This window comes from Triticum dicoccoides, chromosome 6B, assembly GCF_002162155.2.
Source record: "Triticum dicoccoides isolate Atlit2015 ecotype Zavitan chromosome 6B, WEW_v2.0, whole genome shotgun sequence".
Taxonomy (NCBI): domain Eukaryota; kingdom Viridiplantae; phylum Streptophyta; class Magnoliopsida; order Poales; family Poaceae; genus Triticum; species Triticum dicoccoides.
Genome location: NC_041391.1, coordinates 129,617,760 through 129,630,415, shown reverse-complemented (window position 1 = coordinate 129,630,415; position 12,656 = coordinate 129,617,760). Strand labels below are relative to the sequence as shown.

Genomic DNA, 12,656 nt, shown 5'->3' with positions numbered 1-12,656 from the left:
GGATTCCGGCGGCGCCTCCCCATTGTTCTCCGGAGCACATTCTCTCGGCTATTTGCCAAGACGTGTATCTGGAGAACAGCGGGGAGGTGCTGCCGAAATTTTGTCTTGGGACGGGGTAGAATGGAGAAGTACTCAATCTACACATCCTTGGGTGGGATTAGGACCCATCTTTACCTATTAGAGATGTAGGTGGATTCAACGCGGTAGAAACTGAAAATTTGATGTGATTAATTTAAGTGAATCCTTAATTATGCTGTGTGGCTTGCAAAAAAGCAGAGGATGGTAGATAATCAGTGGATGTACAATGGTTTTATCCGTCGGAATCGAGTAACATCAGAGTGGATCATGAAAACCGATGTGTATTTGAAGGAGATATTCCGACGTCCAATGAGAATTATCCCACCATGCCCCTGTGCGAGATGTGCCAGACGTCACTGTAGAAATCAGACGGACATGAGTGAGCACCTTCGCACGCACGGATATATGCCATGCCGATAAACATAGCCGAGCAGGACCGTGGTAGAGAGGAGGTGATGCGACAACACATCGATGGATATGAGGACGACGGGGTCAGGGACATTCTAGATGATTTCATTGTTGCAGAAACGGCAAATGCGACACCTTCAGAGAATGAACCGGAGGAGCCGGAGGCAACCGCAAAGGCCTTCTTGGAGGTCTTGGCCTCGTCGAAGAAACCTCTTTATGCAGGTGCGAAAATATATCAGCTGGATGCCATCTCGCAACTGATTGCAGTCAAGGTTGAGTACGGCTATAGCCAGAAATGCTTCGAATCATTCTTGGGAGTATGGGCTAACAACCTCCCTGAGGGTCATGAACTGCCGAAAAGCATGTACTATACAAAGAAAATCACGAAGGCACTCTCTATGGATTATGAGAAAATAGATGTTTGTCCGAAGAATTGCCTTTTGTTTAGGCACGAGTTTGCGGATGACAAGTACTGTAGGCAGTGCGGTTCATCTCGGTACATTGATGTGGTCGGTGAGGATGGTGAGAAAAAGCAGATAACCATCCCTGTTAAGGTTCTTCGGTATCTTGATTTTATAAAAAGACTGCAGCACCTTTTCATCACAAAGGAGTCTGCCAAAATGATGAAGTGGCACAAGGAAGGTATAAGGTACAATCCAAAAAAATCGTACATCCTTCAGAAGGGGAAGCATGGAAGTCGTTCGATGAAGAATACCCCGAGGAAGCAGCCGAGGCTGGGAATGTCAGAATAGCCATATCAGGTGATGGGTTGAATCCATATGGTATGTCGTCCAATCCATACAGCTGCTGGCCCGTGTGTGTAATTCCGCTCAATCTTCCTCCCGGTGCCCTAATGCAACACAAGACCATGTTCTTGTCGCTCATCATTCCGGGGCCTGATTATCCGGGGAAGCAATTGGGTGTGTTTATGCAGCCGCTGGTGGATGCTTTGCACCATTCTTGGTACTTTCCGACGTTGACATACGACCGGGATCTGCAAAGAAATTTCTTGAAGAAAGTTTGGTTGCACTATTGCATGCATGACTTTCCCGGCTATGCTCTATTCTGAAGATGGTGTACAAGTGGGAAGATGCCATGCCCAGTGTGCATGCAGGCTCTGCGAATGATTTGGCTGAGTAAGGGTGGCAAGTATGTAGCCTTTGACCTGCATCGACAGTTCCTCCCTCCAGACCATCCAGACAGGGAAGACAAGAAGAACTTCATGAAATGCCGGGTTATTCATGAAGTAACCGAGACTCCAACATTTTCGGGGGCAGATGTTCTTGCTCAGCTAAAAGCTCTCCAGCCTAAAGTCAAAGGCAAAGGCAAAGCCAAAGCCAAAGGCTTCGAGGGATATGGTGAGACGCAAACTGGACTCACATTACCCCCTTCTCGCAGCTTCCCTATTTCAAGGACCTCAAACTTCCTTACAATATCGATGTGATTCACACCGAAAAGAATGTGGCAGAGTCCCTTTTCCACACGATCCTCAACATTCCTGATAAGACAAAGGATAACGTTAAAGCTAGAGCCGGTAAATAGAGAATTTTTGATAGACCACGTCTGAACATGAAGCCTCCCACAGGCGGTCGAAAAAACAGGTTCAAGCCAGATGCTGACTTTGTCCTTAAACTGCCAGAAAAAAAGGAAGTGATTATCTGGCTGAAACACATTTTGAAGTTCACCGATGGTTATGCATTGAATATAAGTAAGGGAGTCAATCTTTCAACGGGCAAAGTGACCGTCCTGAAGAGTCATGACTACCATGTATGGATTGAGCGGATAATGCCGGTGATGGTTCGAGGCTATGTCCCCGAGCATGTCTGGCGAGTGCTTGCCGAGCTAAGCCATTTCTTCCGCATGCTCTGTGCTAAAGAAGTAAGTAAAGACGTGATTGAAAAATTGCATAAGAAGGCACCAGAGTTGATAGTCAAGCTAGAGAAGATCTTTCCGCCAGGCTTCTTTACACCGATGACACATATCATTCTGCACCTCGCGAACGAGGTATTGTTGGGGGGGGGGGCCTGTGCAGAATCGCTGGCAGTACGGCCCTGAGAGACAGAACAAGCATCTCTGACAGAAATGTGGAAACAAAACTAAGATTGAAGCTTCCATAGATGAGGCAGTTATCCTAGAGGAGCTGTCAGACCTCAGGACATCATACTATCCAGAACACGTTCCCCATTTGCATAACAAGGTGCCTCGATACAATATAGAAGAGCCGAAGTATAAACCCAGGCTCCATCTATTCAACGTGCAAGGTGGGAGGGCTGGGGCCTCGAAACCTTATAACATGCCACGACAAGAGTGGGAGTACCTCATGTTCTATATCTTGCACAACATCAAGGAAGTTGAAGAAGTGTGGATGAGTTAATACCACTACACCATTCCTTTATGTCTTCCACATCATCATGTTCTATGTTCACTTAGTCCCGGTCTAACACCGCTTTTCTTTTTTCTAGTGATTTCGTTCAAGAGGAATGGACGGGAATGAATCCTCCTACTGAGGCGGAGGCACTTACTCTTCTCCGTCATGGAAACCCTGGACGTAAAAATTTTGTTGCTTGGTTCATGGAGAAAGTAATTTTCCACACTCCCCTATTAAATACCTAGTTCAACACTTATTAGTTAACTAATGCACGCAACAATTTCAATTATACTTGTAGGGAAAAGATCCGAACATATCTATGGATGATGAATTGGGATGGGTTTCCATGTGTTTTGACCCTACTGTCATGACATGTAAAAAGTATGATGTGAATGGGTATCGCTTCCATCCAGAGGAGCACTAGAACAACCGGCCTGATCCCAAAACTATAAATACCGGAGTGTACACCCCCGGTCAAAATTCAGTAGACTACTATGGAAGGGTACAAAATATATACGAGATTAAATTCCACCAGGGGCGCGAGACCCTAAGTCTTCCTGTGTTCAAATGTCGATGGTTCGATCCGTGGGAGGGGGTAAAACATACGCCTTCCATTGGTTTGGTCGAAGTTAAACCATCAACCGTCTATGCCGGAGCCGATCTCTTCATTGCGGCTACCCAAACTACACAAGTATATTATCTGCCTTACCCATGCGAGAAAGAGTACCTAAAGGGTTGGGAAGTTGTGTTCAAGGTGTCGCCACATGGTAAGCTACCGAACCCGAATGAAGACGATTACTACAACATTAACCCCATGACATACGAGGGAGTGTTCTATCAAGAGCAACCTGATGATGATGATGTGGTTAGAAACGATGACGCTAGACCATTGGGTGATGATGATGTGGATCCAAACGACGACGATGCACGGAATGATGGTGAGACCATTGCCAATGAAAATGGCATACTTATGCTAGAAAAGTTAAACGAAGACGCTGATGACAAGGAAGAGCCTCCACCTCCGTCAGACAAGGAAGATGATATGATTGATAGTGATGATGACACGGACCGAGAAAGAGGTTAAAACAGTGATGATTCATATGGTTTCTAGCAGATGTACGTTTAAAGTCTTTTTTTCTCTATAGTTTAGGAATATGCCTTTTTATGCATTTTTATTAATGTGTTTATTATGATGTATTTTCCTTAATTTCATTAATTTACTAATTGCTTATTCTCTTTTCAATGCAGGTTCGTGGAACATGGGCAAGGGGAAGGCCGACGACATGGGTTTCCTACGCAAGGTCGTCGGCCTGCCTAGTCGGAGTGGTCGAGCACGTAATCCCCCCCCCGGGCTACTTGACGATGACTCCTCATAGGGAGGTCGAGGGAGAGGTGCCCCTAGAGGAGGAGGGGGCGGGGGGAGAGCCCCTAGAGGGCAAGGTGGTGGGGGGGAGCCACTATAGGGGGTCGCGGCAAGAAAGAGCGCACCCTCACCGACTTAGGGGTGTTGTCTTCGAGGCCCTCCTCTAGTGAGGTACCCTCCTCTAGTGAGTGAAAGAAATATGCCCTAGAGGCAATAATAAAGTTATTATTTTTTTCCTTATATCATGATAAATGTTTATTATTCATGCTAGAATTGTATTAACCAGAAACATAATACATGTGTGAATACATAGACAAACAGATTGTCACTAGTATGCCTTTACTTGACTAGCTCGTTGATCAAAGATGGTTATGTTTCCTAGCCATAGACATGAGTTGTCATTTGATTAACGGGATCACATCATTAGGAGAATGATGTGATTGACATGACCCATTCCGTTAGCTTATCACATGATCGTTTAGTATGTTGCTATTGCTTTCTTCATGACTTATACATGTTCCTATGACTATGAGATTATGAAACTCCTGTTTACCGGAGGAACACTTTGTGTGCTACCAAACGTCACAACGTAACTGGGTGGTTATAAAGGTGCTCTACAGGTGTCTCCGAAGGTACATGTTGGGTTGGCGTATTTCGAGATTAGGATTTGTCACTCCGATTGTCGGAGAGGTATCTCTGGGCCCTCTCGGTAATACACATCACTTAAGCCTTGCAAGCATTGCAACTAATGAGTTAGTTGCGGGATGATGTATTACAGAACGAGTAAAGAGACTTGCCGGTAATGGGAATGAACTAGGTATTGAGATACCGACGATTGAATCTCGGGCAAGTAACATACCGGTGACAAAGGGAACAACGTATGTTGTTATGCGGTTTGACCGATAAAGATCTTCATAGAATATGTAGGAGCCAATATGGGCATCCAGGTTCCGCTATTGGTTATTGACCAGAGTTGTGTCTCGGTCATGTCTACATAGTTCTCGAACCCGTAGGGTCCGCACGCTTAACGTTCGTTGACAATATAGTACTATGAGTTATGTATGTTGGTGACCGAATGTTGTTCGGAGTTTCGGGTGAGATCACGGATATGACGAGGAACTCCGGAATGGTCCGAAAGTAAAGATTGATTTGTGAATAGTAGTGTTTGATCTCCGGAAGGGTTCCGGAATCCATCGGAAGGGGTTCCGGATGTTTCCCGAAAAGTTTGGGCACGAGAACACTTTATCTGGGCCAAAGGGGAAAGCCCATGAGGTTTTTGGAAAGCGCAAAAGGAAGTTTTGCGGAGTCCAGGGGCCAGACGCCAGGGTCCCTGGCGTCTGGGTCCAGACGCCGGGAACCCTGGCGTCTGGCCCGGGAGTCCGAGAAGGACTCTTGCCTTTCGGGTGAAACCGACTTTGTGGAGGCTTTTACTCCAAGTTTCGATCCCAAGGCTCAACATATAAATAGAGGGGTAGGGATAGCACCCAAGATACATCAAGAAACACCAAGCCGTGTGCCGACAACCCTGCCCCTCTAGTTTATCCTCTGTCATAGTCTCCGTAGTGATTAGGAGAAGCCCTGCGGAGATTGTTCTTCACCAACACTATCACCACGCCGTCGTGCTGCCGGAACTCATCTACTACTTCGCCCGTCTTGCTGGATCGAGAAGGTGAGGACGTCATCGAGCTGAACGTGTGCAAAACTCGGAGGTGCCGTGCGGTCGGTACTTGGATCGGTCAGATCGTGAAGACGTACGACTACATCAACCGCGTTGATAAACGCTTCCGCTTAGCGATCTTCAAGGGTATGAAGATACACTCCCCCTCTCGTTGGTATGCATTACCATGATCTTGCGTGTGCGTAGTAATTTTTTTGAAATTACTACGTTCCCCAATAGTGGTATCAGAGCCAGGTTTTATGCGTAGATGTTATATGCACGAGTAAAACACAAGTGAGTTGTGGGCGATACAAGTCATACTGCTTACCAGCATGTCATACTTTGGTTCGGCGGTATTGTTAGATAAAGCGGCCCAGACCGACATTATGCATACGCTTACACGAGACTGGTTCTACCGACGTGCTTTGCACATAGGTGGCTGGCGGGTGTCAGTTTCTCCAACTTTAGTTGAACCGAGTGTGGCTACGCCCGACCCTTGAGAAGGTTAAAACATCACTAACTTGACGAACTATCGTTGTGGTTTTGATGCGTAGGTAAGAACGGTTCTTGCTCAGCCCGTAGCAGCCACGTAAAACTTGCAACAACAAAGTAGAGGACGTCTAACTTGTTTTTGCAGGGCATGTTGTGATGTGATATGGTCAAGACGTGATGCTATATTTTATTGTATGAGATGATCATGTTTTGTAACCGAGTTATCGGCAACTGGCAGGAGCCATATGGTTGTCGCTTTATTGTATGCAATGCAATCGCCCTGTAATTGCTTTACTTTATCACTAAGCGGTAGCGATAGTCGTAGAAGCAATAGGTGGCGAAACGACAACGATGCTACGATGGAGATCAAGGTGTCGCGCCGGTGAAGATGGTGATCATGACGGTGCTTCGGAGATGGAGATCACAAGCACAAGATGATGATGGCCATATCATATCACTTATATTGATTGCATGTGATGTTTATCCTTTATGCATCTTATCTTGCTTTGATTGACGGTAGCATTATAAGATGATCTCTCACTAAATTTCAATATAAAAGTGTTCTCCCTGAGTATGCACCGTTGCCAAAGTTCATCGTGCCCAGACACCACGTGATGATCGGGTGTGATAAACTCTACGTACATCTACAACGGGTGCAAGCCAGTTTTGCACACGCAGAATACTCAAATTAAACTTGGCGAGCCTAGCATATGCAGATATGGCCTCGGAACACTGAGACCGAAAGGTCGAGCGTGAATCATATAGTAGATATGATCAACATAATGATGTTCACCATTGAAAACTACTCCATTTCACGTGATGATCGGTTATGGTTTAGTTGATTTGGATCACGTGATCACTTAGATGATTAGAGAGATGTCTATCTAAGTGGGAGTTCTTAAGTAATATGATTAATTGAACTTAAATTTATCATGAACTTAGTCCTGGTAGTATTTTGCAAATTATGTTGTAGATCAATAGCTCGCGTTGTTGCTTTCATATGTTAATTTTGATATGTTCCTAGAGAAAATTGTGTTGAAATATGTTAGTAGCAATGATGCGGATTGGATCCGTGATCTGAGAATTGTCCTCATTGCTGCATAAAAGAATTATATCCGTGAGCTGCTACTTTTAAATATTTTGTGAGCTACTAGTTTTAACACAACAGATCATTTGGTCAGCTGCTAGTTTCATTTGAGCTGCTACTTTCAAAATGCCAAGCAAGATTCTTCAGTCATTTCCAAATAGAAATATCACATCATTCCCAAATCACAACATAGCTCCATCAAAGCATACACTACAAACAGAAATCCATTTAGTATGGATTATTAGACCACCTAGAAACAAATGTGGCCAACATGCTAAAACCAAGAACTATGATAAATCCTCAGGCTTGCATAACCTCGTTCCTCTTCTTCATCTTTAGCTTCAGTTTCTTGTTCTTCTCGGTTAGATACATCACCCTCCTCTCTAAATAATGAGCTTTTAGCCAGCTCTTCTCCAATCCTGCATGAAGCTCCTCAAATGCACGACCAACACATTCGGTCGATGGCGGGTCAATCCAGACAACCCAATCACATTCATCAGGAAGCTGCAAAATCAATGATTGAACTAGAAAGAGGAGAAAGAGCAGAATCAAGTCAAGCATTCAAAAGCAAAAACACTTACATCAAGAGGGCAGCCGAGAAACCTTCTGCCGGAGCTTGCTCCTCCCCAGGCGACACGACGAGCATGAATAAGCCCGTGGCCAGGGCACCGCCGCGACGACCGAACCTCAAGGCCACAGAATGTCAGATCGGGGATGTAGAACTCCGATTGAAACTGAAGTATCCCGGCGCCATCAACCTATCAGCAAAGGGCAACCCAAATTGATGAACCCTAATTCCGCAATATCACCCAAATCGACCCTGAAACTTACATTGGCGGCCACCGACGAGGTCGTAGAAGACATGCCCGCCATGCCCGACGTACCCATCGCTCACCACGCCGTGCCCCTGCCCCTCTCTCTTCGACCGCGGCGGAAACGCCCGATCCAGTTCTTGCTCAAAAATGACCCTGTCGTCGCGAGGAAGAAGAAAGAGGGGAGAGAGAGTGAACCGGTTAGTTGGGCCCAGATGTAAGGAAGGAGGGGCAAAAATGTCAAATAAACGGCACGTTAGCGGTCAAACAGCCTTGACTGGACGGAAACGGCTCGGAGGGGCATTTCTATAAGGGCACATGACGGCGGAGGGGCATTTTTGAGCAGGCTTTGGAATTAGGGGTATATCTGATTAGGTGGTTCGAGTTATGGACAAAAATGCAAATGGCCCTATTTTCTTCTCTTTATATAGTGACCTTACAAGCAAAAGAGACGATGAGTTAATGATGTGTGTTCTCTTATTGCTCGACTAGTGATCTAGAAGTAGTGTGTGATGTGATACGACCTTGAGTTTCTGTTATAGGCAACAAGGCGTAGAAATGAATATACAATGATTTGATCATTCCGGGAGCTGTTCCTCCCCTTCTGGTGCTATGGGTACTATCTTGGCAGCAATAATTGCCTACGCACCCGTGTGAATGGTGCTCACCACCCGCGCTCACGCGCGCACACATATTTCTTTTCTCTGGACTAGCATTGATTGTTCATGGTTTCTTGTGGTTGCCACCGCTCCACGGTGTTTATGGTTTCTTGTGGTTGTTGTTTGGTGCTTAACGCGGTACACCAAAGATGAACCGTACCTTCGAGCGTTGTGGAGTGATGGACCGCGATGAGTGAAAAGGACAAAACCCATCCTTGCATATATACCCTCCTATCTTACCTGTGCCATTTTGGGAGAGCCCAGTAGAGACTTTGGTGTCTTTCATTTTTTGGTAATAACGTGTTGCAATGGTGCACAAGTGCATGTAAGAATTTTCCTAAAAAAGTGCATGTAAAGAAGAAAGTAGGATAGTTAAACTATAACTTTGAATTATATGGACATTTAAAGGAAATATAGTCATTGGTGTTATATATTCAGTACTACTCCCTCTTAAAGAAATATAAGACCGTTTAGATCCGTAAAGTAATGACTATGATCGCTTTAAGTTTTGCAACACCAAAGCTTTTCCTAACTCTTCCACAAATAAACCCTTTTTAGAGAAGGGAATGAACCATTTTGACCGAGTACATAGTGAATTTTCAAGTTAACCCTAACCAACGGTATCAAATGATCGCTCATATTTTAAAAGAACAAAGTCCCTACGACGGTGGGAGATTTGACATATTGCAATGAATAGAGGCTTTTCCTTTGACATCTCTCCCTCTAGTGTCAAGGGTTGATCTACTATAACAAGTCTAAAAAAGAAAAGAAAAAGGTACATAGGCTGAAAATGAGAAATTTTGTGGAAACACTACTGATTGGCCATGTACATCGCTTCGAGGCCCATTTCCGGAAGGGTGAAAGGAAGAAGGAAATCTGCAACAACCGCCCCACCAGAAACTTGCTGCTTTCCCATCCTAGTTGGAGCAATTAACATCCCCAAAAAAACTCGAGCAATTAACCAAAACCGATACAAACTGAAAAACCAATTTTTGTCAATCAATTTTTTATAATATGCAAGAATAAGCATATAATAGTGAAATTTCCGCAAAAAGAAGCTTGCAAAGCAAGAATGAATTAGTGGCATTGATATTATCCTTAAAGAAAAAGAAAAAAACTAAAATAATATCAAAATAATGAACTTTTCTAAGAAAAATGAATTAGTGGAATTCGCTTTACTGTTTCAGAAGAAATAAATAAAAAATAAAATAAAATAAAAATAATGAAGTTTTCTAAGAAAGAATAAATTGGTGGCATTGGAACTACCCTTTCATAAGAAACAAAACTGAAAAACAATTTTTAAAAAATAATCGATTTATTTAAGTAAGATTGAATTAGTGGCATTGGTATTACCGACAAAATGAAGTAAAAAGTAAAGTAAAATAATGACAAAATTTGCACATAATATACACATGAATTGCGCTTTGTTATAATATGCTAGAATAAACATATAATAGTTGATTTTTCTTTGCAAAAAAACAAAGTTTCTTGGTGCGTTGACAGTGGTTTTCGGTGGCCTCGTCGACCCTAGAAGCCCAAGCATGTAACGAAATGGTGGCTCTCGCAACTGACCTCCACGTTCATTCCATTTGCATCGCTTCAGACTGCGCTGAAGTTGTCTCGAACATCAATTCTGAAGCACTCTACCGGTACGCTGCTATCCTTCGGGAAACTAACCATTGTCGCGCGTGGCTCGTTTCAAGCTCTCAAGTTCATCCACGAGAAGCGGGAATATAATGGGGAAGCTCATTCCCTTGCAAGGGCAACTTCTTCCATTCCTTTCGGGCACCATGTGTGGCTCTCTCTTTTGCCCAACATTATCTGTGTCACCATGAATGTTTGAACTTTTCTCAAAAAAAAAAACATGAATGTCTGAACTTTAATAAAGGATGCAGTTTCTCAAAAAGAAATAGTATAGAGGCCACATGTCAGCGAGATAAGTAGTATTATAACACCGAAACTCACATTGCATAGTATTATGTAGTTATGTACATAAATTAATTTTGTCATTTGTACTTGCTAATACGTAGGAAAGCGCCATGTGCCTGTTTCCTGATGCGAGAAACGTCCTGGAAGAAAGCGCCGAGAATGGAATTTTTGTGAGCAAGGATTAGGGGAGTGGGGTGAATGGACTGGTGGAGGTGGTTGGGTTTGTTGGCGCCTCTCCGTTGAACCTACGGTCCAATCTTTACGCCGGAGTGACCGAGAGCGCGCGTGTGCTTGAATATTAGGTGAGAGGAGCTGATTATAGCTCTTCCTGTATCTGATTTCATTGGTTGTTGAACTGAGATAGGTAACTAGCACTACGTAGCTATCTATCTTCTCGGCAGGCCATGTGGGACGCTCCACGCCCATTTCCGGAAGCGTGAAAGAATCCCACCAGGAACAGAAAGTAGCAAGCAGCAGCTCGGCTGCTTTCCCCTAGCTGCTCGATCAGTCCCTCTGCGCCAAAACCCAGCCAAAAACAAATCTAGCAACTTAATACAAGTAGAGTGAAATGCAAAATGATTACATAGAATGGAGGTTCTTCATCACTTCATCAGAGCGTACGTCAAGTCATATAGGCAGTGAATTAAGGGACCTGATTACATATACTGGAATTCACCGTGGCTACGAGTACATGATTACATAGAATGGACGCTGTTCATCACAGGGGTAAACAATGGAGCTGTGTTAGATAGATAGCTCCGGTACTTCTTCTTGGCGGCCTAGCATTGAAGCAAGCCTACTACAAGTAGTTACTAGATAGATTAGATTACTACTCCGTACACTCATCACACTACCGCAGCACCAACTGCGGCCGGCTGTTGAGGATTCATCCTCCACAGCGCCACAGCAGCACGGATGGAGAAGGCGACGGTGAGTAGGAGCTTGCACAGCACAGCCGCAGTGCGGAGAAGGTAAGAAACCTCTTGAGACCCGCCACAGATTTGAAGAACGAGCCCGATGAGTCCCACCAAGAGCGCCAAGTGGAAGAACGCCACAGACGCGTGCCAGATTAGCGGCCACCGACGGACGCGACCCTCCACATCATTCTTGACCTACAACATTTGACAATCACATCATAAGCGAAATTGGCTTCGCGGGGCGAGAGGGTTTGACGAGTGAGTGACGGGTACCTCGCTGCCGCTGCCGGCGGCGCGCAGGAAGAAGAGCACCATCGCTGGCACTATGAGTAGCAGGGAGAGCATACCAGAATAAACCAAGATCTCCCAAACTACCGAGGCCACGGTGCAGTTCTCGACGCAGGCCCGGAACACGACGAGGTAGAGGAATGTTGCAGCGAAGAGGACGCTGATGGTGCCGGCGAAGAGATGGAACAGGGCAACGGCAGCGGCGCGGGCGGCGCTGCTGCGTGACAGTGCCCCCACGGCCGTCCTCACAACCGCCGGCGAGATGGCCGCTGCGCTGGCAGCCAGCCTGGAGACCTCCTCTTCGAACGTCACGGCCGCCATTTCGGATGTGGAGTGGAGTGGTCGGTGACTCGGTGTGAGTGTGACTTGTGGTTGGGTTGTGTTACGGCCAGCGGCCTTTGGGGGTCCTTTTATGCTGAACACTCTCTCTCTCTCTCTCTCTCTCTCTCTCTCTCTCGCTCTGGCAAGCGTGCTTGTGAAAAAGCAGAGCAGTAAAAGGTTCCCATGCATCGTGAATAACAGAGGAAAAATTTAGGAAATGGACTCTCAGAGAGTTTGAATTATATTGACATCTAAAGGAAAGAAATGGTCATTAGGG

General features: G+C 45.1%; 1 protein-coding gene across 1 annotated transcript; it reads right to left on the bottom strand.

The window, feature by feature from the left end:
- Window positions 1-11,417: 11,417 nt before the first annotated feature.
- LOC119323255 lies at window positions 11,418-12,429 on the bottom strand. Its single transcript, XM_037596857.1, has 2 exons — window positions 12,044-12,429; window positions 11,418-11,965 (listed from the first exon to the last, which is right to left on the bottom strand). The coding sequence occupies exons 1-2, from the start codon at window positions 12,377-12,379 to the stop codon at window positions 11,699-11,701; spliced, it is 603 nt and encodes a 200-aa protein (XP_037452754.1). The 5' UTR covers window positions 12,380-12,429; the 3' UTR covers window positions 11,418-11,698.
- Window positions 12,430-12,656: the final 227 nt, after the last annotated feature.

What these genes read in the sequence shown, in the direction of transcription:
- LOC119323255 (XM_037596857.1), bottom strand. Translation starts at nt 12,379, where the DNA reads ATGGCGGCCGTGACGTTCGAAGAGGAGGTCTCCAGGCTGGCTGCCAGC. An exon ending in CCGCCGGCAGCGGCAGCGAG is followed by an intron (nt 11,966 to 12,043) that starts GTACCCGTCACT and finishes CAAATGTTGTAG; the next exon opens with GTCAAGAATGATGTGGAGGG.